Genomic DNA, 27,898 nt, shown 5'->3' with positions numbered 1-27,898 from the left:
CACCCCCACTCATCCCCCTCCCCACCCACATCACTTAACTGTAGCTTGGGTCCTCCATCCTGGGGCTCCAGGAAGTGTTCCTCCGGCAGCAACCACGGTCTCCTCAGTGGCATTGCTGACCGCGAGAGCTGGCAGCCTCTGATTCGCTGGCAGCTCTCGCTAGGTGTGATTACTGCCCTGGGTCTTAATTCCAAGGGAAGGCCTATCAGTGGCCTCACCACTATCTGATTGTTCGTGGTTTGGCAGGCCTTCCCAAAAAGAGGCACCGAGGGTCTCTCAGCAGCTCTCCAGCTGGCAGGAAAGGCCCCTGATGCCACAAGATCCTGCCCATCATTTTAACTTTAATCACCCCTGTATTTCCACATATAAATTAGTTTAGTGTTTACAGGTGTCCATCCTCCGAATTCAAGACTCACTAACATAAGCTGACATATTTGTTGGACAGCAGTGGGTAATACTTGAGAGCCACTGTGTTTGTTGGAATAGATGGACTGAAAACCTCCAATCATTTTGCCAGTGCTTCAATCGTATAAACACAAGTTTCTCTCCAGGGAACCACCATTTCTTTGGAAAGATTTGACAATGTTCAAAAAGTTACACTTTTTCACTGAATAACTTTAAAATTTCTTTTTGAATTGTGAGTGATGCAGCTCAGCATTCTCATTAATCGTTACATCCTTCTGGAGTGAACCTAAGACAACAGACTCCAGTTAAATGAATTGGTGCTGGATATAATTTTCTGGAGCAAGCTATGTTATTTTTAATTTTAGAACACTGCAGGACATTGTGTGAAACTGTAAAACGTATTTGCCTACATAATAACAGTCACTGCACCTCAAATGTTATTGATCACCGAAAGCTCTTGTCACAATTCACCCTGATAAGGATTCAGGTAAGTTCAAGTATCATTATTCCAGGTACCTCTGTGGATCTGCTGTCCTGTCCTGAAATTTTTCCTTCCACTCACCCTATTACATCTGGACTCTAATAGGCAGATGCTCATTGTTCCCAAGTTACCACATAGTTTTTGAGGTAACTTGTACGAGCGAGTGCTCCTGGCATGAAGCCTCAGTCAATGGGAGGGCATAATAATGGGTGGAACTTAACTCTCACCTCCCGCCAGGAGCAGGCTGGGAGATGCTGGTGGGGGCCATGGTGGGGTGGAATATAACCAGACAGAAAGGCGTGTGGTGGAGGGTGCGGTGGAGCAGGTAGAGGATGGCCTTCCTGGACGGAGGTCAATTTTGGTCTTAAGTGGCCAATTCATGGCCATTAAGGGTCTCGTCCAGGTGCTGGTAGAAAATCAATGATGGGGGGGATTTGTTGAGGGGGTGCATATGCCACTTGGGGAAGCTTCCCAGTAAAAGCTGGCAGCCTCCCTACAGGCTCAGGCGGGGCACTCTTGATCGGGCACCTGGTATGCCAGGAAGGGCCACCCCACTGTATGAGCCCATCATTCCCTCCACAACGCCCACCTTCTGCCATCCACTACGACCACCCTCCTCTCACTGGGGCATCAGTGAGTCTGCCCCACTCAACTCTTTTCCAGGACTTTCTTTATGGCTGCTCCAGGGCCTGCTGCATTCCCAGCAATGGCCACTGCTCTCAATGGCACTGAGGGTCTGAAGATCTGGTGACCCTCTGATTGGCCAGCAGCTCCTGAAGGCGGGGTCTCTGCCTTAAAGGCACAGGAATGCTGACCGCAGGCAGTTAACTGCCTGAACGCCATTTAATCGCATCGTGTCTCCCTGAAATGGCCGATGCATGGTTCCACTGGCTTCCTGGCAATTGGAGGAGCCACCATCCCAGCTATAAAATTCAGCCAAATATATATAAACGAACCATAGGCCACTTCATGTTAGCTGTGCCTTCAGTTGGAACCCTGCTAAAGATCCTTAGGGTTTTGTGTGTCACAGTGTGAGCCCAAGAAACTGTTTTGTGATATGTATCTGACTGCTGCCAACTGAAGCAAAGGACAGCTTACATTTTCTGATTGTGTTTTCCCAATCCATAATATACTTAAAAGGAGGTCATGATAGACAGTTATGCCAATTCCTAAAAATGGTGCTACTCAAACAGTTTGGTGGTTTAAACCAAATTAAAACTAGTTACGTGTACAAGTGATGGAGTGACTCCAGCACATTATTACAGGGAGTGCTAAAATGCACATCTGTAACCCTGATTTTGAGTTCCCGATCTTGACTGTGCTGTCAAGGGATGGCACTGAAGAGAGGCTGGAAATTGCAGCAAAGATCAAAAGGTACGTCAGCCAAGATATTCCAGCACAGGAGCTAATATTCCAAAGAAGACTGGCACCGACAGAGGGAAACAGGCTGCCTGTCCAACCTTAATATGGATAGTAGTGTTTGGTAAGAGACACCTAAGGACCAAGGTTTTATTTTTAATTAAAAGAAAGTTGCGATAAGGCTTTATTCTCTACAAAAGTTGTCTTTGAACTTAGAGCTGCTGTATACGTTTTGCAAACTGGCAGCAAATTCATTTCATATAAACACAAAGCCAGAAACAGCATTCACAGGAAACCCCATTCCAAAGTCGCCCTCAGCATCTATTTAAGCGCAATTCCAAATTAGGCCCATTAGTTCAACTATGTTCACTGGATTTTACTTTGTCTTTGTCCGAGCTATACCTTATACTATGCTAACACACACTATTCTGCTGTCAATATCTCATTGATTCTTTTATTTAATTAGTCTACCAGATTTGACTCAATTAAAACTATTGACAGCAAAAAATGTTTACACTTTAAAACACCATAAAAATATTTTTATCACTGTCAAAAATACAGAAGAAATCCTATGACAGAAAATTCTTCATTTCTAATATGATGGCAAACATGATAAACAATGTATCCATCACAAGTAACTGATTATGAAAATAGTCTTTTGGGGTTGGAAACAGTGGTATTGGTGTGTTGCAAAACACTCAGGGAGTTCCCGGTGGCTGTGGCAAGCTGCACTTTCCATGCGTGTTGTAGTCTGGAGCTATGGATAGTGATGGTCGAGGCTCCAACTTTCTTTCCATCACGTGGCTGACCAGGAATCTCTCCCACTCTTGTTGCCTGCAGTTGGTGTGTGTTGGAAGGATTTGCAGGTCAACCTGTTTGACCACACTATGAACACACCTTCCTTGGCCATCATGATCTGGGGTGGGTCTCAAAGCCGGAACTTCTGCACCTGAGGCAGAACCACTACCCACTCTATCATGAGACCTCCTATTAGAAACAGTAAACTACTTCAAATTATAGAAATTATTTTGAATTGTGTAAATGCCTCTTCTATATTTTGGCTATCGGCTCTAACTCTCAATCCATTATATTTACCATGACAAATCAGTAATTATTTTCATAATGGTTTGTTTTCATTATGCATTCTGTGAACATTGTTTATAGCAGCTATGTCCCTGAACTTTAATAATATGGGGTCCGCTTATCACTACATTCATGCGTTGACTGAAGATGAGCATTGAGATACAATGTTTGTACTTAGTGTTCCTACCTGAGGATCTGACAAGCGTGAGATGTCCGGGTAAAGGTAAAACTTTATTCCCTCCCCAGCTCCGGGAAGCGTCACTCCTCGAATCAATAAAACCAGCAACATCAGATAGGGAAACGTTGCTGTTACATACACCACCTGAGAACAAAGGATGCAAGCCATCAGCTCTGCCTGTGTACTATTCTCCAACAAAAGAATAATAATTCATATTGCCTGGTGACTGGTATACACTTTTATTATCTGCAGTTAATATGGAAATCCATTTTTATTATAATGTTCAGAATTTCATTTTCCACAATTCATGCATTAACAATTAGAGTAACAAAATGCATGATTTATAATTTGCCCAATGTAATTCCATTACCTTTCAGAAATGAACAGAAATAAAGAATCAAATAACAATTATAAAGTGAATGTGCACATTTTTGAAAGTGGGATTCCTCTTTCAGCTGAAAATTAGAGTCCTACATTGTCCATGCTTAAGGAGCTACTTATATAATCATACTGAGAGAAACATCTTCAAAGCCTTTCCCATAATTCAAGCAACAGGCTAATAAAGGATAATCATTTCTGGTTTATCAATTTTGCATGAAAAGAGGATTTTTAACCCCTAAAGACTGAATTGAGACAATCTTCCTTCCACAGACAGTTGTTAGAGTCACAGGAAGTAGTTGAGGCAAAGGCCACTGCATTCTTTTTTAAGGGCAAGTAACTGTGCTAAACTTAAATAAGGGTAATTACAAAAAATGAGGGCAGAGTTGGCTGGAGTGAATTGGGACAAGATTTTAGAAGAAAAAAATGGTTGATGGACAATGGCAGATGTTTAAGAAAATAGTTCACGACTCACAACAAAGATATATCCCAGTGAGGAAAAAGGATTCAAGGAAGGGGATAAACCAGCCATGGTTAACCAGGGAAGTTAAGGATAGCATTAAATTTTTTAAAAAGACACACAATGTGGCAAAAATTAGTGGTAAGCCAGAGGATTGGGAAAGTTTTACAAACCAAAAGATGACCAAAAAAATAATGAGGGAAAAGATAAACTTTGAGAGTAAACCAGCAAGTAATATAAAAACAGACAGTAAGCGATTCTTTAAATATATAAAAAGGAAGAGAGAGACCAAAGTGAAAATAGGTCCCTTACAGAATGAGGCTGGGGGAATAATAATGGGGAATCAGGAAATGGCAGAGGAGTTGAATAAATTCTTTGCTTCAGTCTTCACGGTAGAAAACACTAATAGCATTCTTATACTAAATAATCAAGGGGCAAAGGAGGGGGAGGAAATAAATACAATAACTAACACTAGAGAAAAAGTACTAGAGAAACTAATGGGGCTAAAGGCCAATAAGTCCCCTGAACCTGATGGGCTGCATCCTAAGATATTAAAGGAAATAGTTACAGAGATAGTGGATGCACTGATAGTAATCTTCCATGAATCCTTAGATTCTGGAAAAGTCCCAGAGAATTGGAAAACTGCCAATGTAACACCCTTATTCAAAAGGGAGGGAGACAAAAAGCAGGTAACTATAGGCCAGTTAGCTTAACATTTGTCATTGGGAAAATGTCAGAGTCTATTATAAAGGATGTAATAGGAGAGCATTTAGAATTACATAATCTAATCAAGCAGAGTTAGTATGGTTTCATGAAGGGGAAATCATGCCTGACAAATTTATTAGAATTCTTTGAGGAGGTAACCAGCATGATAGGTAAAGGGGAACCAATAGATGTAATATATTTGGATTTCCAAAAAGCGTTTGATAAGGTACCACACATAAGACTACTTAATAAGATAAGAGCTCATGGTATTGGGAGTAGCATATTAGCATGGATAGAGGATTGGTTAACTAATAGAAGGCAGAGAGTTGGGATAAGGGGGGCATTTTCAGGATGGCAACCTGTAACTAGTGAAGTGCCACAGGAGTCAGTGCTGGGGCCTCAATTATTTACAATATATATTAATGACTTAGATGAGGGAAGTGAATGTACTATCGCCAAAATAGGTACAAAAATAGGTGGGAAGGAAAGTGGTGAGGATGACACAAGGAGTCTACAGAGGGATAAAGACAGGTTAAGTGAGTGGACAAAAAAGTGGCAGAGGAATATAGGTCTGAATTTTTCCCACATCGGTAGCTGCCTCTGAATTCTTTCCTGGGTTGGTTGGCCTGAATGCAGCCCACACCTGTCACCCCCATTCCCCCACAATGAAAATCCTGTCTTTTCCAGTACTTTCTCCTGAGGTGGGCAGGCTGAAGAGGGAATTTTCCTGACGCCCTCTCCCCGCCTCAAGGATGAAAATCCAACCCTATGTATGCAAGGCGTGTGTAGAGACAGACTAGAATGAACAGTTTTCTGTTCACGTACGATGGCCTTCTTTATCGACTGTGTATGTGGGTAACTTGGAACTGCTAATGATAGTGCAATGTGTTTTTCCTTTTTTTTGAAAAGGGGGATGGTTGGAGAAATGCCTTTGTGCACTACTGCCTCTTGTGTACTGTCGCTTGCTTAGTCATGTGATCTCTCAAAATCACTTAGGGCTTTGGAGAGAAGCCACTTTACACCCTGAGGCTGTGGGAGAGAATAGGGTAAGAGGATTAGTTTTGGACTAAAAGAAGAAGGAAAAAGACTAGGAAAAGCTGACACAGATGTGAAGAGGCAAATGGCTGTGCAATAATAATCTCTGGTTCCATGAATAGGAAATAACATAAAATACAAATTGGATGAGAGCACACTATCTGCTAGGAATTTGTTAAGGTCACCTACATGAAATTCCCTTGGCCACTTTTTAACAATGGCGCTAATTTTTTTCAAAGCTGTTGGGCTGATGCAGAAAGGAATTTCTTACATTACGTTACCACATTGGTATGCTAATATCGCATAGTGTAACTTCACCCAGAAGACAGCAATAGTGCAAAAGTTGTTATATTATTCAAAAGACTGTGCACAACAGGGTTGATTGTCACTCCCTTCACCTGGCTTTAATGGTGTGGCAATAACTTCAAAATAGCGTTGGGAGCCTTATTGTCCTGTTAACACCAATAATTCGTCCGGCTTCAAATTGAAAGGAGCCTCTGCTTAGTGTTTAGGGTTTCCTGTTTCACACAATGTGGAAATCCAACCCCTTTTACTTAAATCTAGACCAGATCACCATTTTCGGTCAGAACTGGTGACCAATTTTACAGGCAATAGAACTGAAGAAGCCCATAACAAGTAAATACTAAAATGCTGGCTGGAGCCTAAGAATATTCCAGGTCACTGCCATCCTAGGATCGCCATCCTTCATGGTCACACCCGCCTCCCACCGCCCTGCCCCATCAACTTGTCTTGCTGGCGGCTGCCATATTTAAATGAGGGAGACAGCTGACACTTATCACCTGTGAATCGCTGCCGATCGATTGTCTATAAGTTAAATTCAGCCCCAGTAATGTTTGGATTTTACAGGAGTGTGGGGAGATCAATTTGGGGAGCATCACCGAGGACTGTGTTTATCAAAAATATTGCAAGCACACATTGTCAACAATTTCCAACCATTATAAATAGGACTTTGTGGACAGCACATTACCAGTGTCGCAGTATACATAGCTCACAGGCAAAGCTCCCACTTCAGAACACATTCATAAAAATGCCGCTGCAAGCTAAACATTGTGAAAACACGACATAGAAGCAAATTTGCATGCAATGGTAATGGCTAAATCAGTATTGAATAAGAACTCAACTATAACACGATGATAGTGCCAGTGTAGAAACTATAAAAAAGTGATAATATCGGAATGACTGTGCACGGCAATATCAGGAGTAACCTGCCATACTATACATCAAATTAAAAGTGAAAAGGCATGTTGGGTTTTTTTTTCTATTCAGCCAAGTGAAAGAAGTCAGTGCTAAAGGAGGGAACACTTCAGGCAACCAGTATCAGCATAAGACAGTTCCAGGTTATGTGTAGCAAAGATCAGCTGCGCAGCAAAGCTCTCTGTGAGGTGAATTTTCCTGGGTGGGTCACGATCCCAATGTTGGGATGAATCCTGGGTTGGGACCTTGGAAATGCCATGATGGGACTACAGATGCAATCTTCGCAAAGGTGGCCAATCAAGAAGCTACCTCCAGGAGCCCCGTCCAATTAGGGACTGCAGCTGGGTTCCAGCAATTGGCGGTCTAATCAGTGCATCTGCAGCACAGAACGGCTGGCAGCCCATCAGGAAAAGTGGACGTTGTGAGACAGAAGGACCATGATGATTCAAGAACCTCAACAGGGAGGCGCTCTTGGATGCCTTCTGCAAATTTGAGAATGAAAAGGCGCAAAGCCAGTAGGCAAGATGTATGGAGGAGAACCCCTCCAGAGGAGTAGTTTTTGACCACGGCTGTGAAATTTCATTCTCATGGTTCCTTCATTGGGGTATGGAGCCTCTGGCTCTGATGGCCACCTGGTCTGTTGCTGGGAGGCCGCCTCAAAGGAGCTGCTGGGCTCAGCACTCAGGAAGATCCCGACGCAATCATCAACTCAACCTCAAACGGGCCTTTACTGGGCCATTTGGTTACCCACTGCTGCCATGTTAACCCCCACCTCCAAAAAGATTGCTCAGAGGTGGGAGTGCTTCAGGAAACAAACCTGGAGCAGTATTTTCTCATTTTGATCCCTGTCCTACCTCCTAAGTCACCTCTGCAGGGCCAGGAAAAGTTTAACCCAGCGTGTCCAATGGCGCTTCAATATGCCTGCTGCACCACCAGCATATTGTGCTGACAAAATAACATCATCTGAGTAACACACACTGTTTTGAATGTTCAAATCAGCCAGCAACCCATAGCAAGGAAAGATACCCCATCAATTACAAATTGCCAAATTTCTTGTCAGTTTGAATCACTGCTCCGTTAGATTTGCAAAAACAGCATTTCACCCTCAACCTTTCTGGGGCCCAGCAGGGGATGAAACTTTTCTGAAGCCCTGGGGGACGAATTTGGTGATTGCTGGTTTGAGAAGTTGAGTGAAGAAGCTGTAGTTTTCAAGGTGAAGTGAGATCTGGTTAATGGTGGTTTCTAAGTATCTGCTGTGGGCATCCCAATTGCTGATTTCAGTGTAATTTCGGCATTGAGTTTATGGATGGTAGTTTGAAGCCAATGCAGCTGAGGATTGGGTGATGTTGTGAGTGGGGGAAGATGGGCAGCGCTTTTTGGAAGCTCAGCAGCGGTAGGTGGTTGCTGTCATGGGTCATGGAGCAAAGATCAGATGAGTAGTCCTTCTACCATCTGGCAGAATGGAATGTGCCAGGCTGCTCTGCATAGTGCACAAGTTTTAGATCATGCACAGAGGTCCAGTCTGATAGTTGTTCTCCCCTGGTGTTGTTGTTGAGTTGCCCCTGATATGATGTTGCCTATTGAAGTCGCCAATGTAGATGGGTGAATGTGCTGTAGCCTGTACAACAATGTTGATCCACTGGTCATTTGGTGGCTTGTAGGTCAGCTGACATACTTTTATGGGATTGGAGTAGGGGTTTTCTGATTTTTAGGTCTTCCGCATCTTTGGTGAGGCTATTCTTGATTTAGACAGCTAGGCCGTATGTCTTATTATCCCTGCTATGATAAGTTGATCCCAGGAATGTGGGTTCGACTGCTGGAGTGGTCTGTGAAGCAGGTTTCCTGCAGGGTGACTTCCCGGCAGAGAGTTCTTTCGCGAATATCTCATGGGCAGAATTTTACGCCGGCAGGATTTTATGGTCCTACCGAAGTCAATGGGCTTTTGAATGGCTCGCCGCATTTTACAGCCCTGCAAACCCCATCAATGGTGCCATAAAATTCCACCTCATGTTTCGCTCAGGATAGGCTTTCAACTTTGGGCTGGCTCCTGTTACTGGCTCCATTTCTCGGTTTTGCTGTTCATAGGAGAACCCATTTTCCAGAGGGGTTCTACTGCTTGGACTGGGAGCCAGGGGGTTGCCATTCTATCTCCTTTTTTGACAGCGTTAGTTTGCAGGTTTTCAGGTTGGAAAACTTACTTTAATAGGAGGATCACGTCAAGTTTGTTCTTTCCCTCCTGAAGAAAATCGGAGCAAAGGAAGGAGGAGGCTAGCAAAACTGCTTACCAATATCCCCCGCACAGGCACCATTCCAAACATTTGGTGCCAATCCAAGGTAGTGGACATTGCCAAGCCGCAATGACCCACACAGCTACCACCCCATTGCCCTGCTCTCAATAACATATAAGGTCCTGAACGCCTGCCTCTAAACAGACTGAGTCCCAGCCTGGAAGCAGCAATGCCCCTCCAAACAGGCAGATTTTTGCATAGGTCACAACTGCTCCGAACAGGTCCTGACACTGACCTCACATGTTCACGTCGGTTTCCAGAAAGACCTGAAGACTGAAGCTGCCTTTGTTAACTTATCCCGTGCCTGTGGCACAGTGTGGTGAACGGGCATGCTGCTGAAACTCTCCATTGTCATCTGCTGTGTGAAAACTTTACAACTATTTAACTCTATGATCAGCAACCACCAGTTCCGCGTGCACCTCAGAGATCAAATCAACTGCCCACCCATAATCAATAATATGGTCCCATAGGGATTAGTCCTCACACTGGCTCTCTTCAAAATATATACCAGTGAACTCCCTCCCACAAAGTCTCAATCTTGACATATACTGATGACCAGGCCCTGGCTTTCCAGGCTAAAGAACCGCAGGACATTGAGAAAACACTCAGTGAAGGTCCATGTTCTCTGGAAGCCTACTTTAAAAAATGGGGACTTTGACCAAACACTGCTAAGACTGTTGCTTCAGCCTTTCATCTGAACAACTCAAAGGCCAGGGAAGAACTTTGTGTTCAGTTCTGTGGCCAATCACTCACCCACGACCCAATGCCAAAATATCTTGGCGCCATCTTGACCATACATTGGCCAACCAGCAACACCTGCAGAACACCAGAGCCAAGGTCAAGATGAAATTGAATCTCTTACGGAAACTGGAGGATAGCACCAGGGGCAGCAAAGCCAATATACTGTGCACTGCTTCATTCACCCTGGTCTACCCGACAGTAGAGTACTGCTGCTCAATCTGGCTTGGGAGCCAACACACAAACATGGTAGATATCCTCCAGGAAGCCACGAGGATTATTTCTGGGATGCTGAGACGAACACAGCTTAAGTGACTTCCTTTGCTAGCACATTGTGAACCTCCCAATATTCACAGAGAAGACATCCTCCTCAAAGAACACCACCGGCTGACAGCTAACAAAACATTCACATTGACACAGAACCTCAAAAATAAACCCCACACACTCGACTGAAACCTCTTACTGGAACACATTCCCAACCCTACAAACTGGTGACAGACTCACGTCTTGATGGTACACCACCTGATTAACTGCAAACATCACCAACTGCAAACTGCTAACTGACTTGGTTGGTGAAGTCCCAGTTTCAACCTTCCACAGAAAATCTGGACAATCCTCAACCGCCTCAGGACAGACCAGGGAAGATGTGACCACTTGCTGTACAAGTGGAAGATGGGGACTCAGATTGTGACTGTGACCATCTAAGTCAGACCATTGCCTACATACTGAACATCTGCTCTAAGAGATCCATTCTTGGTGGCATCACAACCATTCACACTGTGTCAGTTGAAGCCAATGAATGTATTGTTAACCTTGACATCAAACTATAACTGCTTCCCTAGCCATATGGATAAAAGAAAACTCTCAACCTCCCTGTTTTTATCAGGAGATTGTGCAGTTATACATTAAGTGCCCATTAAACTCATCCTAAAAATTCAAATCTAGTAATTAACAGCATAAGCATCCTTTTAACAATATGGTAAGTGCTAATAATGACCAACCAACCTCTCTTGACCAAAAAGAAAACAATTATAATTGCAAAGCCTCATTCTTTTAGGTTGTGAATGATTTAGATGACTTGAAAAATGTAAAAAGTTAAGTTTTGTGTTTTTTTTCCAGCTTCTCCTTTCTCTCTCCATTTCACAGAAATGTACAATCATAGCAACCATTTGGCTCATCATGTCCGTGCCATTTCTCTGTCACTTAATCCAATCTTTCTTTCTCTCTTTCTGTCTCTTTCTGGGCCTAGTTTGACACTGAATTCACCCAATTTAATTTTACCTCCTTCTCAGTTCTTCATCTGTTTATTTCTCAATTTTTAAATCTCATGGGCTAAGGAGACACACTGCTTGTTCTACTGTTTACTAAGGTTCCAGATGCCCTATTGCCCTCACTGCACTATTAAAAGCTTGCACTTCCAGCAATTTTGCGGTCACAGAATATTTTCAAGCCTAAATGTGTATGAACAGGTCTAATGGGACAATGCTGCAACAAAATTTGGCCCGTTTTGAGTTTTCACACAATCCATGTTTAGAACTTCTATGTGGGAGACTGATGATTTAAGTGTGAATTAGTGCAGAACTATGGACAGTTTGACTCGCTACTTGGGGTTTCTTGGAATTCACTTGTGACTCATGTCACTGGGCAAAACCGAACAGTGTTCAAAGTCAATTTTTCACCCCTTATGTTCTAGCCTCCACTTGCCAGGGCTGTCTGGAGTGGGCTTGAACCCATCGCCTTCTGGACTCCTCTGGACAAGAATGTTAACACTATGCCAAGACACACTGCTTATAAAGGAAAAAAATTGTAAACATAATAAATGAAAAGAAGTTGAATAACAACAAATTATATTTGTGAAGAGAAACTGTATTTCTCTAATTCACATCAAAGTTGACTGTATAAGGCATTTGTGATAAATATTATTTAAACATTTGTTCCTTTTAAGACTTTAAAGATGCATCTGTATTTAAAGCCAAAATCCACATTTTTTATTAATTATCATCAATTATAGAATTATCCTATGGCTCGCTAAGTTCTATTAATTATACTTCATAACTTTCATGTTCTAAAATTTATTAATTATCTTTATAGGCATTATTCATATCCCAGTAATTAGGTCAGTCAGGATCTTCACAAGTATTTCAGTATTTAGGTACTGCATCTTCTGTTATGACTTAACATTGCCTTTCTATAAGGTGGTGGCGTAGTGGTATTAGCACTGGATTAATATTCCAGAGACCCAGGGTAATGTTGTAGGGACCCTGGTTTGAATCCCACCAAGGCAAATGGTGGAATTGAATTCAATAAAAGTCTGGAATTAAGAGACTGATGATGACCATGGAGCCATTGTTGAATGTCTTAAAAACCCATCTGGTTCACTAATGTCCTTTAGGGAAAGAAATCTGCCTTCCTTTCCTGGTCTGGCCTACATGTGACTCTAGACCCACAGCAGTTTGATTGAGTCTTAATTGCCGCATGACCAAGAGCATTTAGGGATTGGCAATAAATGCTGACCTAACCAGTAATGCCCACATCCCATGAACAAATAAAAAAAACATGGAGTTCATCATGGTCTCTGCCTTTTACTTCTTGTGCAAAATGCATTACCTTGTCTCCAAATTTGGAAAATGTATTATACCATTGTCAAGTGCCCTTGTAAATATTTCAAATGTTGAAACGTTTGCAAGGCTGGAAGTAATCTGGGCGATATTTTCACATTATACAGGCAGTCCTATACAAGTATAAATAGTTTACTTCACATGGGCTAAATAGTTGGCATGAATCTGGACAACTATTTCCTGCTGCTCTTAACCTCTTAAATTCTGAATCTGAAGTGCAGCTTGAAAATTACACACGACTTGTGACACACAACATATTAAAGTTACCCGATCTAGATTGTATGCATGCCAGAATACTGAAGAGAGACACAAATCCATAAAGGTGACAGAGCAATTTGAGAAAGCTGTCGAAAAAGTAAATGGAATTGGTGGCTTAATCAAAAGATGAATAGAGTAGAAAAGCAAGGGGGTTATGTTGAACCTTTAAACACTGGTTGAGCCTCAGCTAGAGCACTGGGCAGAATTTTGCCCTTGGCGTGCAGGATCGGGGGGGGGCAGGCAAGGGCGTTCGGGAAGCCAATCGCCACCTGCGATCGGCAACGCCCTGCTATTTTACACCGGCGGGCCAATTAAGGCCTGACCAGCGTGATAAGCGAGCAGCAGTGCTGAGCGCTGCCTGTGCGGGTGGGGGGGAGTGCGTTCAGGCCTAGCATGAACTTTGCACATGCATGCAAGAGAATGCAGAATAATCTCCCTGAGGCACAGAGCTGCCTCAAGGAGATGAAGAATATATTGAACAAATTATTGAACATCAGAAAAATTTAATAAAACATGTTGCCTCATGTGACAGGGACATGTTTTTAATTAAAAAATAAAGTTTTCATTTTATTTGTATTTGCTTTTGGAAACCTCATCCCGCCCGTGGATGAGGTTTCCAAAAAAATGCAAAGGCCGCCTGGTCCTTTTGCCTGCCCGCCAACTGTAAGGTTGAATGGGCAGTGAAAAATTAAACTCAATAACTTAATGGTCTTGATAGGCCTTTTAATTGTCAGCAGGCGCGCTGCTGGCTCTGGCACACCTCCGCCAACCAAACTATCACGCGACTGCGCATTGACCTCGGCACACTCGGCTGACAGCATCATGTGTCATTTCACGCTCAGTCGGGTTGGGCACACGTCCACCGTCAAGCTAAAAATTCTGGCCACTGTGTTCAATTTTGGGCACCACACTTTAAAAAGCATATCATGGCCTTGGAGAGGGTGCAGAAGAAATTTATTAGGATGCTGCCAGGGTTGAGGGTCTTAAGTTACATGGATAGACTGGAGAAGCTGAGGCTGTTCTCCATAAAGTAGAGGAAGTAAAGAAGAAATTTGTCAGATGTTCATAATCATGTAAAGTTTTGATACAGTAAGCAAGGAGAAATTGATTCCTTGGTGGAGGAGTTGGTAGCAGAAGATTTAAAGTAAATTTAAAGCAATTGGCAAAAGCACCAGAGGCAACTTGAGGAGACATTTGTTTTACACAGCAAATTGTTGGAATTTACTGACTGGAAGGATGGTGAAAGCAGATTCGATAGTAACATTCAAATAAGAATTGGAAAAATGCTCGAAGGGAAAAAAATTACAGGGCTGTGGGGCAACAGCACAGAGTGGGATTAATTGGATAGCTCTATCAAAGGCAAAATGGATCGAATGACCTCCTTCTATGTTGTATCATTCTATGATTCTAGGGTGGACAGGAAGGCAGTAGAGGCGTTGACCATAACTTTCCTGAAGTACTTGGAAATGAAAATTTACTAAAGGAACACAGGCTGACAAATGTTCAAGATAGTGGTAAATCTGGCAATTGTAGACAAGCAAATCTTACCTCCTTTATGAGGAAATATCTAGAGACCATAATGCAGATTGAAATTTGGGAACATTTAAAAAATCATGAGTAAGAATACTGTACCACATCTGACTATTGGACTACGGAGATTATAACTTCCTTTAAAAGGAAATTATTTTTTGCATTTTAAAAGGAGTAATATAAAAGGTTACAGAGGAGTGTGACTACAGCAGATAGTTTCAGTTGAACTGGTAGAATTTGCATAAAGGCACAGATGTGCAAAGCACCATCCTTTTCTACTACAGGTTTGATTACTTTGAACCATATTATTTTCATTTCTATAACTAACTAACCTACCATAGAATTTGAGAAATATAAGCATGATTGAGCAGGGAGATTTTTGGGGGGAATATACGTATGTATCTATTAAGTCCTGCTCCAGAGTTCTTGAAGTTCTGGCATTTTCATAGAGGAGAGCAGGGCACACCTTGTGCAGTGAAATTGCAGAAATGTAGAAGCCTTTTACCTGTGAATTGCTTGTTTAGAGCCATGGTTGATGAAGCAAAAGATCCTGCAGATCACCTACCCATCCCACCCCATCTGCTTTCACCTGCCACTGGAAATAAACTCAACAGGATGAATAGGAAGAATGGCGCTACTTTTGGTGAGAGGCCAGTGAGGTGATCTCTGGTCCCAAGATGGAGAGCTTCAGTCCAATGTCAGGCCCCATGTTCAGCTGGTTCCTCTTCTTTGTTTTCAGCCCCGCAAGTGCTGAAAATCCAATCTTGTAACAGTAACATAAAACTATATTGTTGCTGCTCATGTTCATAACAACATGTGCCACTTACATGGGAGCCAGTCTGTTTGTGCAATGTCACGCAAGTAGTGAGGGTGAGGGTTCTAGCCTGTTCTCCCATATTGCCTTGGCTGTGGCATTATGCATCAATGAGTTGAATTTTAGACCACCTATGCACCACTTGGAGAACCCAGTGGTCTGAGCCATTGCCTTAAACAATGCAAGCATTTGGAGCTACTGATACAGGAGATAAAACCATAAGACCATAAGAGGTAGGATCAGAAGTAGGCCATTCAGCCCAGCGAGTCCGCTCTACCATTCAATGAGATCATGGCTGATCTGATAATCCTCAACTCCATTTTCCTGCCTTTTCCCCATAACCCTTGATTCCCTTACTGATTAAAAATCTGTCTATCTCAGCCTTGAATATACTTAATGACCCAGCCTATACAGCCCTCTGTGGTAAGAAAATCAGGTTGGCTACCGTCTGAGAGAAGAAATTCCTCACCACCTCTGTTTTAAATGGGCACCCCCTTACTCTGAGATTATGCCCTCTGATTCTAGACTCTCCCGCAAGGGGAAACAACCTCTCAGCATCTACCCTGTCAAGCCCCCTAAGAATCATATATATTTCAATAAGGTCGCTTCTCATTCTTCTAAACTCCAATGAGTACAGGCCCAACCTACTCAACCTCCCCTCATAAGAAAATCTCTCCATATCCGGGATCAACCTAGTGAACTTTCTCTGGGCTGCTTCCAATACCAGTATATCTTTTCTTAGATAAGGGGATCAAAACTGTTCACAGTATTCTAGGTGTGGTCTAATTAGTGCCATGTATAGTTTTTGCAAGACTTCCCTATTTTTGCACTCCATTCCCTTTGAAATAAAGTCCAACTTTCCATTTGCATTATCTATTACCCATTGAATTTGTAAGCTTTTTGGGATTCATGCACAAGGATTCCCAGATCCCTCTGTGCTGCAGCTTTCTGCAGTCTTTCTCCATTTAAATAATATTCAGTCTGCTATTCTTCCTGCCAAAGTGCATAACCTCACATTTTCCCACATTATATTCAATCTCCCAAGTTTTTGCCCACTCACTTAACCTGTCTGTATTCCTCTGTACATTCCTTCTGTCATCCTCATCACTTGCCTTCCCACCTATCTTTGTGTCATCCACAAACTTGGCAATAGTACATTCATTTCCCTCATCTAAGTCATAGATATATATCGTAAATAATTGAGGCCTCAGCAGTGACCTGTGTGGCACTCCACTAGTTACAGGTTGCCATCCTGAAAATGCCCCCCTTATCCCAATTCTCTGTCTTCTATTAACTAGCCAATCCTCTATCCATGCTCATATACTACCCCCAACACCATGGGCTCTTGTCTTGTTAAGTAGCCTTATTTGTGGTACTTTATTGAACGCCTTTTGGAAATCCAAATATATTACATCAACTGGTTCCCCTTTATCTATCCTGCTTGTTAGCTCCTCAAAGAATTCTAATAAATTTGTCAGGCATGATTTCCCCTTCATGAAGCCATGCTGACTCTGCTTGATTAGGTTATGTATTTTTAAATGCCCTGCTATTAAATCCTTTATAATAGGCCCCAACATTTTCCCAATGACAGATGTTAAGCAACTGGCCGATAGTTACCTGTTTTACTCCCTTTTTGAATAAGGCTATTACATTGGTCGTTCTCCAATCCTCTGGGACTTTTCCAAAATCTAAAGATTCTTGGAAGATTACTACCGGCGCATCCATTATCTCTGTAGCTACTTCCTTTGATATCCTAGGATGCAACCCATCAGGTCTAGGGGACTTATCAGCCTTTAGTCCCATTAGTTTCCCTAGTACTTTTTCTCGAGTGATAGTTATTGTATTTATTTCCTCCCCACCACCCCGCCCCCTCTCCCTTTGCCCCTTGGTTGGTTACTATTTTTGGTATGCTATTAGTATCTTCCATCACTTTGGCCTCTCTCTTCCTTTTTATATACTTAAAGAAGCTTTTACTGACTGTTTTTATATTACTTGCTAATTTACCCTCAAAGTTTATTTTCTCCCTCTTTATTATTTTTTAGGTCATCTTTTGCTGGTTTTAAAAATTTCCCAATCCTCTGGCTTACCACTAATATTTGCCACATTGTATGTTTTTTTCTTTCAATGTGATACTGTCCTTAATTCCTTGGTTAACCATAGTTGGTTCATCCCCTTCCTTGATTCCTTCTTCCTCACTGGGATATATCCCAGAGAGTCATAAACTATTTTCGTAAATGTCTGCCATTGTTCACCAGCCATCTTTTCTGCTAAACTGCTTTCCCAGTCCACTCCAGCCAGCTTTGCCCTCATTCCTTTGTAATTACCCTTATTTAAGTTTTGCACAGTTGTTTCTGACCCAAGTTCCTCACTCTCAAACTGAATGCTAAATTCTACCATATTATGGCCACTGTTTCCTCGGGCATTCTTTACTCTGAGATCATTTATTAAACTTGCCTCATTACACTAATTACCAGATCCAAAATAACTTGATCCCTGTTAGACGTGCTGAGTTTTTCCAGCATTTTCTGTTTTTGTTTCAGATTTCCAGCATCCGCAGTATCTTGCTTTTAGCCTGATCCCTGGTTGGATTCACAACATATTATTCTAAGAAACTGTCTCAAATACATTCTATGAATTCTTGCTCATATCTACCTCTGCCAATTTGATTTTTCCCAAACTACATGAAGATTAAAGTCACCCTGATTAATGTACTGTCCTTTTTACATGCCCTCATTATCTCCTGATTTATTCTCTGTCCTACAGTATAGCTACTGTCAGGGGGCCTATAGACCATTCCCACCAGTGTCTCCTTCCCCTTGTCGTTTCTTACCTCCCCCCATATGGTTCTATGTCTTCTGATCCAAGATACTTTCTTGCTATTGTACTTATTCCGTCTCGTACTAACAAAGCTACCCCTCCAACTTTTCCTTCCTGCTTGTCCTTTCGAAAAGTCACATACCCCTGAATATTTAGTTCCCAGCTTTGATCTCCTTGTAACCACATCTCCATAATGGCTATAAGATCATACCCATTAACCTCTATTTGTGGCATTAATTCATTTATTTTGTTCTGAATACTATGTGAATTTAAGTAAAGGGCCATTATTTTTGCCTTTTCACCATTTTTTCCCCCTTTGACCCCACTTGCTGCTGTTACAAGAAGGAAAAGCTGTCATTAATGTTATAGGACAGCACATTCCTCAGGAGCACACAGGAAGCCTTATCAAAGGTAGCAGAAGGGGTCAATGCTCTTGGTGTAATTCAGAGGAACTGCTTTCAGGTCAGAAAGGACATAGTTGAAGAAACTGCCCAACTTTCACTGCCCAGAAACAGCCTCAAGCCTGCATGTCATAAAATGTTCCCTAATGTACTGTCACCAGCATCCCTCCATCTACAAAAGATGATGGACACGCAGCAAACAATCCATTTCGGATGGGGTGTCTTCATATGGCACGCCTTTGCTGATGGCTGAAGAAACCAATCCTTGAGAGACAGGTTCTGCCACAAATGCCACACATGAGGCTTCTAAATGTCATTGTGGATTGTCATTTTCAGCATCGGCACCTGTTGCCAAGCCACCATCCCCACTGGTCATCATGGTGGTTCATGCCAGTCTGTAGGAGGTGTCATCATTTTCCTCTGTCATCAGCTAATGACTTCCAACTTGCGATAACCAATGCTTAGGGCCTGCTGTCACACTTGCAAACACCCTTGAAGTGGAACTTTGAGCATCCCACTGGTCGTCTGGCTCCAGCTACATCACTACATCGAAAGTCCTTGGGTATGCGACCATCTTCCAACCTGTGGACTTTCTGCCTCTGTTTGATCAAAGCTAACAAATATAGGAGCTCTGCCTTTGAGAGTACTGTCATGTTGTGATTTTATACTGCCAGGATATACCCATAATGTGCCGCAGACAATAAAGATGGAAAGTGTTGAGATTCGTTTCTTGGTAGCTGTAAGTTGTCCATGTTTCACAGCCATACAGCAAGATGCTGAGAACACAGGCCTTATAAACCATCAGCTGGGTCCTAAGGGCAACTTGATGTTATTCCATCGCACAATTTGTGTGTCAGCCAAAGGTGGGAGCTGCTTCTCCTATGTGTGTATCAAATTATGCATCAAGGGATAGATTGTCTGTCACTACTGACACCAGGGGTGTTATTTAGTGTGATCAGGGATGGAGAAACAACACCTTGTCCTATGAACATGGTTTTCTTGACCCTTATACTCAGGGAGAACAAGTTATAGGCATGGGAAAGCCAGGCCATGAGTCTTTGTAGCTGAGCCCTTCATGTCCCTCATGACCTGTAACTTATTTACTGGTGCCACATCCCAAGTGTTGATACAAGGTTAGTTACTCCCACCAGTCGTGAGGAAAATAAACAACATAGTTAATCAATAGGCTAATCAAACATGGCCAAGCTGCAGCTTGATAATATTACAAGGAGTGACTTAAACTTTGCCACACTAAAATGTTGAAAGAGTTTGATGGATGAAATTTTAGTAAAACAACATAACTGCATGGTACATGATTATATCCTGTCAGACAAGGTAAGCTGCAATCTGGGTAGCCTAATCTGAGGATTAATTCTCCATTTTACATATTAGGAGGGATCCAAACTGAGTTGAAGAAGGGCCCAGAGACTACACAGCCTGAAATCTATCGAAAGAGTTCATCCTGGACCTAGTTTGGCATGACAGCATCAAGAGAAAGAGGGATGATGCAGACAGAGCACTTTCCCACCCAGGGCTACTACTTCCTGTGTTTGCCTCTTCTAAAATGTGCTGACAAATACAGCCACAAAAAAATTCAAACATTGCAAGAGCTGTTTGAGGTATTTCTTGGAGACAGCATTTTGACATATAGCCCTTCAATGCTATTGTAGGTCTGGAACAACAGTGTCAGCACCAGCAATGACCTCAAGAAAGCCAGCACTCCAGTACAAGCCAAGCTGCCCTCACTAATTTTATCAATCAGCAGTGCTACAAATGGAGGTGGCACCTGCTGCCTTCATAGCCAGCTCAGCTTCTTCCTTGACTGCAGTGCCTGTGGAGTTTGATCTTGTCCATCTTGATTATAAAAGAATATAAGCAGGAGCAGGAGCAGGCCATAAACCCCCTCGAGCCTGGAAGAAGATTGCTTCCTGAGCAGGATTGTCCACAGAATTCAATTGAGCCTGTCTAAAATAACCGACAATGTATAGCTAAGAGAAGGTCAGCTGTGACAGGGCAAAATCAGAACACTTAGATCTATAGTGGAGGTCAAACAGAGTTGCATTCTAACATCAACACTCTTTTGGCATTTTCTCTCTCCTGCTGTCATCTGTCACCAGGTCATCTACAGAGGGTGTCTACTTACATACCAGAACTAACAGAAAGCTATTCAGCCTTGCCCCCGAGGTCCAAGACAAAGTGTGCCAAGTTCTCATCAGAGAGTTGCTCTACGTTGAGGATGCTGCATGAACAATCTATACTGAGGGACACCTTCAGCAGTAAATGGAGAGTCTCTCACATCTGTAATTAGCTTGGTTTGAACATCAGCATCTGGAAGACAAATGTCTTCCAGGATGTTGCCATACCTCCATCTATCAGCACTGACAATGTGACACTGGGGATTGTTGAAAGATTCACATATCTAGGCTCTAAAAGCACCAGCTGGATGCTGAAATCAACAAAAGCATCACAAAAGCTGCAGCTGTTATGTCCAAGCTGAGTAAGAGAGTGCAGAACAACAGCAACCCTGACTGAGAATACCAAACTGTGAGTCTACCAGCCTGAATCCTCTATGCACTCCACCACAGTGGTGAGACCTGGGCAACATGTGCTAGGCAAGCGAGAAGTTTCCAGTTTCCAGTTTCACTGTCTCAGACATATCCTCAGCATCTTTAGGCAGGACAATGTAGCCAACTCAGAGATCCTGGAGCATGCTAATTCCATCAGCATACACTTATTGCTAAACTGATGATGGATGCACTGGTTTGGTAACGTCCATCGGATGGATGGTGGCCATATACCCAAAGACCTTCTGACCGATGAACTGGCCACTGGGTCACACCCTGCTGATAACCATACCTCCACTACAAGGACACATGCAAGTGAGAAATGAAGGTGACAGATGTTGACACTGACAACTGAGAGACAGTCGCTGATGGCCGTGACCTCTGAAGGCTAACTGTTTGGAAGGTCATTGGAAGAGATGAACAGAAATGGAAAGCTCAGCTGGGCACAAAGAGGTCTCAGGGGAAACAGAGGTCAGCTAATCATGCACCATTTTTCCCACTACTTCCTTTGCAGCAAATGTGCCAGAGATTGCCATGCCAGCATGGGACTCCTGTGCCACACCAAGCGATGTTTAACAAGTTGACCACCATGGCACAAACCATCATCTCATGATATAGAAGGCTGCCATCAAGACTGCATAGTCTGTGAACTTAGCATACAGCACTGGGAAAGACATGGTGCTCAACAAACGGGTGAAGCATGAGACTCACAATCCTGCGAGTTGCTGCTCTCCAGTAACTCCATTGTTTTGTATCCATTCTTGGGATATGGGTATTGCTAACAAGGCCAGCATTTATGAAAATGGAGTGCAGCTGAAAAACTGAGTTGAAGAAGTTTCCTCTTAAAACCTAATCTAGTCAGTAATTAGCTGTAACTGGAAAGTGTAAGCAGGCAAAGTTGTTTCTTTTGTGCAGTTTAGGCCAGGTAAACTCACTCTCAGCTGTAGGAGCTGAGTAGTTAGGTAGCTTACTGGTTAAATATGGTTACTGTAGCCCCAGATCAGTTTACTATAAATTCAGAGTTCTTTAGTGCAGCCTTGGCAAACGGAGTGCAGCTGACTAACTGAGTGGAGACTTGGAATTTGGTGAGAGGGGAGTTGTTCGTTTCCTCATTCTATCTTTCTCGCCCTATAGAAATTGGTTCTTACTCTGTTACAGGGAAAGGTGCTAGCTATTTGGTGAGTATCTGGTAAGTGGGTAAGTCCTATTCCACCCTTAAGCTTTAAAATAGTACACAATCTGCTAGTAAAGTTAATCAAATATATAAGAAAGCAACATTAAATATGTGATTGATATAATTAAGTAATTATTTAAAACACATTAAGAACGGCAGAACAGGTGATGTGTCGAGGCTGCAGCTTGTGTGAGATCCTGGATAACATTGTGATCCAGAGCAAACACATCTGCAGTAAGTGTTTGAAGCTTGAGGAACTTCAGCTCAGTGCCATTGAGCTGGAGGTGAGCTGCAGACTCTGCAACACATCAGGGAGGGGGAAAGTTACCTGGATACATTATGCCAGGAGGCAGTCACACCACTTAGGATAGGGGCTTATGACTTGGTCAGTGGCCAGGGACAGAAAGGTGCTACTGTGAGTGAGACAGGTAATGGAACCCAGGGGGCAGGAGTGCAGGAGTGTGAGCCTCTGCAATTGCCCAACAGGTTTGAGGTTCTCTCAGCTTGTTTGGATGAGAGTGGGGGCTGCAGGGGGGAGGAGCAAGCTGACCATGGCACCATGGTACAGGAAGCCATTCAATGGGGAGGTGCAAAAAAGAATGCAGTGATAGTAGGGAACAGTATAGAAAGGGGGATTGACAAGGTTCTCTGTAGCAAACAGCAGGAATCCAGGCAGCTTTGTTGCCTGTCTGGTGCCAGGGTTTAGGACACCTGCTCAAGGCTGGAGATGAACTTGCAGTGGGAGGAAGAAGGGGAGAGGGAAGATCCATTGGGCGTGATTCATGTAGGTACCAATGACATAGGCAGAATGAAGAAGGAGGCTCTGCATAGTCAATGTGATGAGCTAGGCACCAAATTAAGAAGCACAACCTAAAGGTAATAATTTCTGGATTATTACCTGAGCCACGTGCAAATTGGTGCAGGACAAATAAGACTAGAGAAATTAATGCGTGGCTGAAAGACTGGTGTGGGATACGTGGGTTTTGGTTTGTGGGACACTGGCACCAATACTGGGGAAAGTGGGATCTGTACCGTTGAGATGTTCTACACCTGAACCCTGCTGGGATTGGTGTCCTCGTGAGCTGCCTAACTATGGAAGTACAGGGTTTTAAACTGAATAGTGGGGGCAAGGAGTCAAATTTGAGAAGATGTGGTGAAGCAAAGAGTAGAGACAAGGCAAGAGAGACAGATATTAATATGGGAAATGATAAACAGACTGTGACAGGGAGGGACAGAGAGTACAAATCTAAGGTGGGGATTTTACATCTCGCAGGCGGGTGCTCACCTGACCTGAACGGTGGGAAATAGCGCACGATGACATTGGGCGAGCGTCCCAATGTCATCCCGTACGCGAGCAATCTTCAGGTTGGTGGGTACGCGTGCAGGTGTTGGAACTGCGCCCGCCAACAATTAAAGGGCCACTTAAGGCCATTAAAAAGGCAACTGATCCCGATTTTATGTTACCCAGGCGGGCTGCCCACTTTTAAAGAAATCTCATCCAAGGTCGGGTTAAAAAGGGTCTGCAGCATTGCCATTGTGAGTAGTGAGGGAATTTAGGAGATAGTTTGCTGCCAGTTGCTTATTTGAACTTGACAGCTTCATACGAACATACAAAAAAGGAGCAGGAGTCAGCCATTCAGCCCCTCAAGCCTGCTCCGCCATTTAATAAGATCATGGCTGATCCGATATTAACCTGAAATCTGCATCCCACTGATAACCAATCACCCCCTTGCTAACCAAGAATCTATCCACCTCTGCCTTAAAAATATTCAAAGACTGCTTCCACCACCTTTTCAGGAAGAGAGTTCCAAAGACTCTTGAACCTCTGAGTAAAAAGGTTTGCCTAATCTTTGTTTTAAATGGGCGACTCATTATTTTTTAACAGTGACTGTCTGTTCATGTTTGTTCTGGACTTTAGCCTTAGCATTTCTCGGCTTCATTTCAAGACTCATGGGGTCTCCAAGGCCCCCAGAGGATTTTGACCATGTGGACTCTTCTCGGCATCAGACATCCTTCTGTTACCCTTTTAATGGGGATTGTGCTCTCCGCTGGTGGTACCTCCTCTGAGAAGGAAGAGAGAGGCAGAAGGGAGAGGAGGCCAAGTGTCCCAATGCAACTTCCAGGGGAGGAACCTGTGTAAGGAGAGGCACAGGTACAAGAAGCGCAGGTTCAGCAGGTAGTCCAAGGTGGAAGAGGCCGCATAAGACACCACTATTCTGCTGCCAGGGTTTACAGGCGGTGATGCAGCTGCCTCAACATGTCCCAGGTGCAATGCCGAAGGAGGCTCGGCCTCTCCAGGGAGGCTGTGACCCCATCTGTCAGATAATTGGGCCTGAGATCACCTCCAGCTGTATGGGTGGACACCCCATGCCAGTAGCTGTGAAAGTCACAGTGGCCCTCAACTTTTAAGCTTCTGGCTCTTTCCAGAGTTCACTGGGGGACCTTTGTGGAGTGTTCCATTCAGCTATCTATGGTTGCTTCAAGCTGGTGACAGAAATTCTGTTCAGGTGGTTAATGACAATTATTCATTTCCGTCTGGACAAAACCAGCCAGGCTGAGCGAGCCAGAAGCTTTGCAGTGATTGTTGTGTACTCCCACATCCAGGGTGCAATCGACTGCACACACGTGGCCATCAAGGTGCCAGTGAGTGAGCCGGGTGCCTTTGTGCACAGGGAGGCATTTCACTCCATGAACGCCCAGAAGTTTGTGGCCACAAGATGCAGATTCTGCAAGTCTGTGTAAGGTACCCAGGCAGCCCCCATGATGCTTATATCCTCTGACATTCACAGGTGCCAAGGCTGTTCAGTGCTCCAGCTCAACTGGATGGATGGCTGCTGGGTGACAAGGGCTATCCATTGAAAAGATGGCTCACGACACCGCTCTGGCACCCAAAAATAGAGGCAGATCAGCATTATAATAGAAGTCATGCCTCCACAAGGGTGGTGATAGAGAGGACCATAAATCCCTTGAAGATGTGCTTCCGATGCCTGGACTGTTCATGGGGAGAACTACAACACCCTCTAGGGCGGGTGTCACTGATAGTGGTTACATGTTGTGCTCTCCACAATCTGGTTCTGGCAAGGGGGGACCAACTGGAGGAAGAGGATCTTGAGGCAGCTCCACGGGCCAAAGATCATGAATCCAGTGTGAATCCACAGTGAGAAGCACAGTGAGGAGCCCAGTGAGGAGCCCAATGAGGGGCACGGTGAGGAGTACGGTGAGGAACCCAGTGAGGAGCACGGTGAGGAGTACGGTGAGGAACCCAGTGAGGAGCCCAGTGAGGAGCACAGTGAGGAACCCAGTGAGGAGCATGGTGAGGAGCCCCATGAGGAGCCCAATGAGGAGCACGGTGAGGAGCACAGTGAGGAACCCAGTGAGGAGCATGGTGAGGAGCCCCATGAGGAGCCCAGTGAGGAGCACGGTGAGGAACCCAGTGAGGAGCACGGTGAGGAGTACGGTGAGGAACCCAGTGAGGAGCACGGTGAGGAGTACGGTGAGGAACCCAGTGAGGAGCACGGTGAGGAGCCCCATGAGGAGCCCAGTGAGGAGCACGGTGAGGAACCCAGTGAGGAGCACGGTGAGGAGCACGGTGAGGAACCCAGTGAGGAGCACGGTGAGGAGTACGGTGAGGAACCCAGTGAGGAACACGGTGAGGAGTACGGTGAGGAGCCCAGTGAGGAGCATGGTGAGGAGTACAGTGAGGAACCCAGTGAGGAGCCCAGTGAAGAGCACAGTGAGGAACCCAGTGAGGAGCACGGTGAGGAGCACAGTGAGGAACCCAGTGAGGAGCCCAGTGAGGAGCACAGTGAGGAACCCAGTGAGGAGCACGGTGAGGAGCACAGTGAGGAACCCAGTGAGGAGCACGGTGAGGAGCACAGTGAGGAACCCAGTGAGGAGCCCAGTGAGGAGCACAGTGAGGAGCACGGTGAGGAGCATGGTGAGGATGTAGAGACAGATCTCTGGATCCTTCAGTGAGACAGGGACACCAGTGAGGCCTTGATCCATCGCTCCTTCAGCTAGGCTGCGAAAGATCTGCTCCCATCTCATGCCAGGGTTGCCGCCTCCATCCCGGATGTTTGAAATGACCCTTTCATTTGAATCCTAATTCCATTCAGTATCTGTGCAATAAGGTTTAGAGCCACTCGCATCCAGCATGAGATACTGGTGAGCCCTGCACCTACAAAACAAGTGAAGCATAATCAGGCCATTAACACAAAAGCAAAATATATATAATGTTGGCACTCACATCAGATGAACATAACAATATTTGGTGTTAATGGTCAGGCCAGTAAACATATTAATAACACATGGCAGAACAGAAGATCACCTGTGAACAGTCCCTCTTGTGCTCACAGTGCCTTAAACTTACATTTGCGAGCGCTGTGTCTTGTTGCCCCCCCCCCACCCCCCAACTTGCTGGCAGCATCATTGGTGACAGCTGCTGACTGAACCGCCCTGTTGGCCTTGATGTCCTTGGCAATTGTCCTTTGGACAGTGGAGCATGTGTTGGCCCCGCCTGATGGGGAGCGGCCAGTGCCATGGCTGGCATCTCCCCAGTCATCGCAGTCTTGTCAGATGCCACACAACGTCGTGGTTGCTGAGCTTGGCTGCCACCTGTTCCCATGCTTTATTGGTCAGGTGCAGTGGCCTCCTCCCAGGGTACTAGAGTGTCCCGCCTTGACACCGAACTGCTCCACAAGGACCACGAGGCACTCGTCCGAGAAAGGGGGGGGCAGTGCCAAGTTCCCACCCAACTTGCCCTCCTGCCTGATGTCTCCAGCCACTGGTGAGGCCATTGTTCAAATTAAATGGTTTCCTGGACAGATTCCAAAGATTGTCTCTTGGCAGCCTTCAGGGAGCTGCATCTGCCAGTTTTAAAGTGCCCACCAGGTTGCCATTGGACCCAGCGCCTGACAGGCTCCTGCACCCGCCCGGCCCTTCCTGACCATTGAGAAGACATGTTTCATGCTGGGCGGACCTTAATTGACCATACAGCATGAAACCACGTTTGCAACACGCCAGCAGCTAGGAGCAGATTCCACACCCTCTTCTGCTCCCGTCGACTTGGCAAACGCGCCAAGCATGAAATTCAGATCTAAGAGTAATCCAGCAGATAGGCCTAGGCGCTTCAAAAATAATTAAAGGACAAAACTAAAGCCGCTGTATCTGAATGCACGTAGCATTTCAAACAATACAGATGAACTGATAGCATCAATAGAAATAAATAAGTATGATCTGATAGCCATTACAGAGACATGGCTACAGGATGAAGTAGATTGGGACCTGAATATTGAAGGGTACATGACATTTAGGAAGGACAGGAAGTTAGGAAAAGCTGGAAGAGTGCCTCTGTTATTTAATGATGGCATTAGCACATGAGAGAGGGATGGCCTAAGC

At 44.3% G+C, this 27,898-nt stretch overlaps 1 protein-coding gene across 1 annotated transcript in view; it reads right to left on the bottom strand.

Annotated features, from left to right (window-relative positions):
• The window catches only part of slc6a11b (solute carrier family 6 member 11b), a 182,729-nt gene that overhangs the window by 117,495 nt on the left and 37,336 nt on the right, over window positions 1–27,898 (bottom strand). The window contains exon 7 of the mRNA XM_041191094.1: window positions 3,516–3,650. Within this exon, the coding sequence (XP_041047028.1) occupies window positions 3,516–3,650 (135 nt within the window). The remainder of the gene's footprint in view (window positions 1–3,515; window positions 3,651–27,898) is intronic.

This window comes from Carcharodon carcharias, chromosome 7 (genome assembly GCF_017639515.1).
Source record: "Carcharodon carcharias isolate sCarCar2 chromosome 7, sCarCar2.pri, whole genome shotgun sequence".
Classification (NCBI taxonomy): domain Eukaryota; kingdom Metazoa; phylum Chordata; class Chondrichthyes; order Lamniformes; family Lamnidae; genus Carcharodon; species Carcharodon carcharias.
Note: the sequence above shows the minus strand (reverse complement) of the source record. Positions and strands in the feature narration are given on the sequence as shown.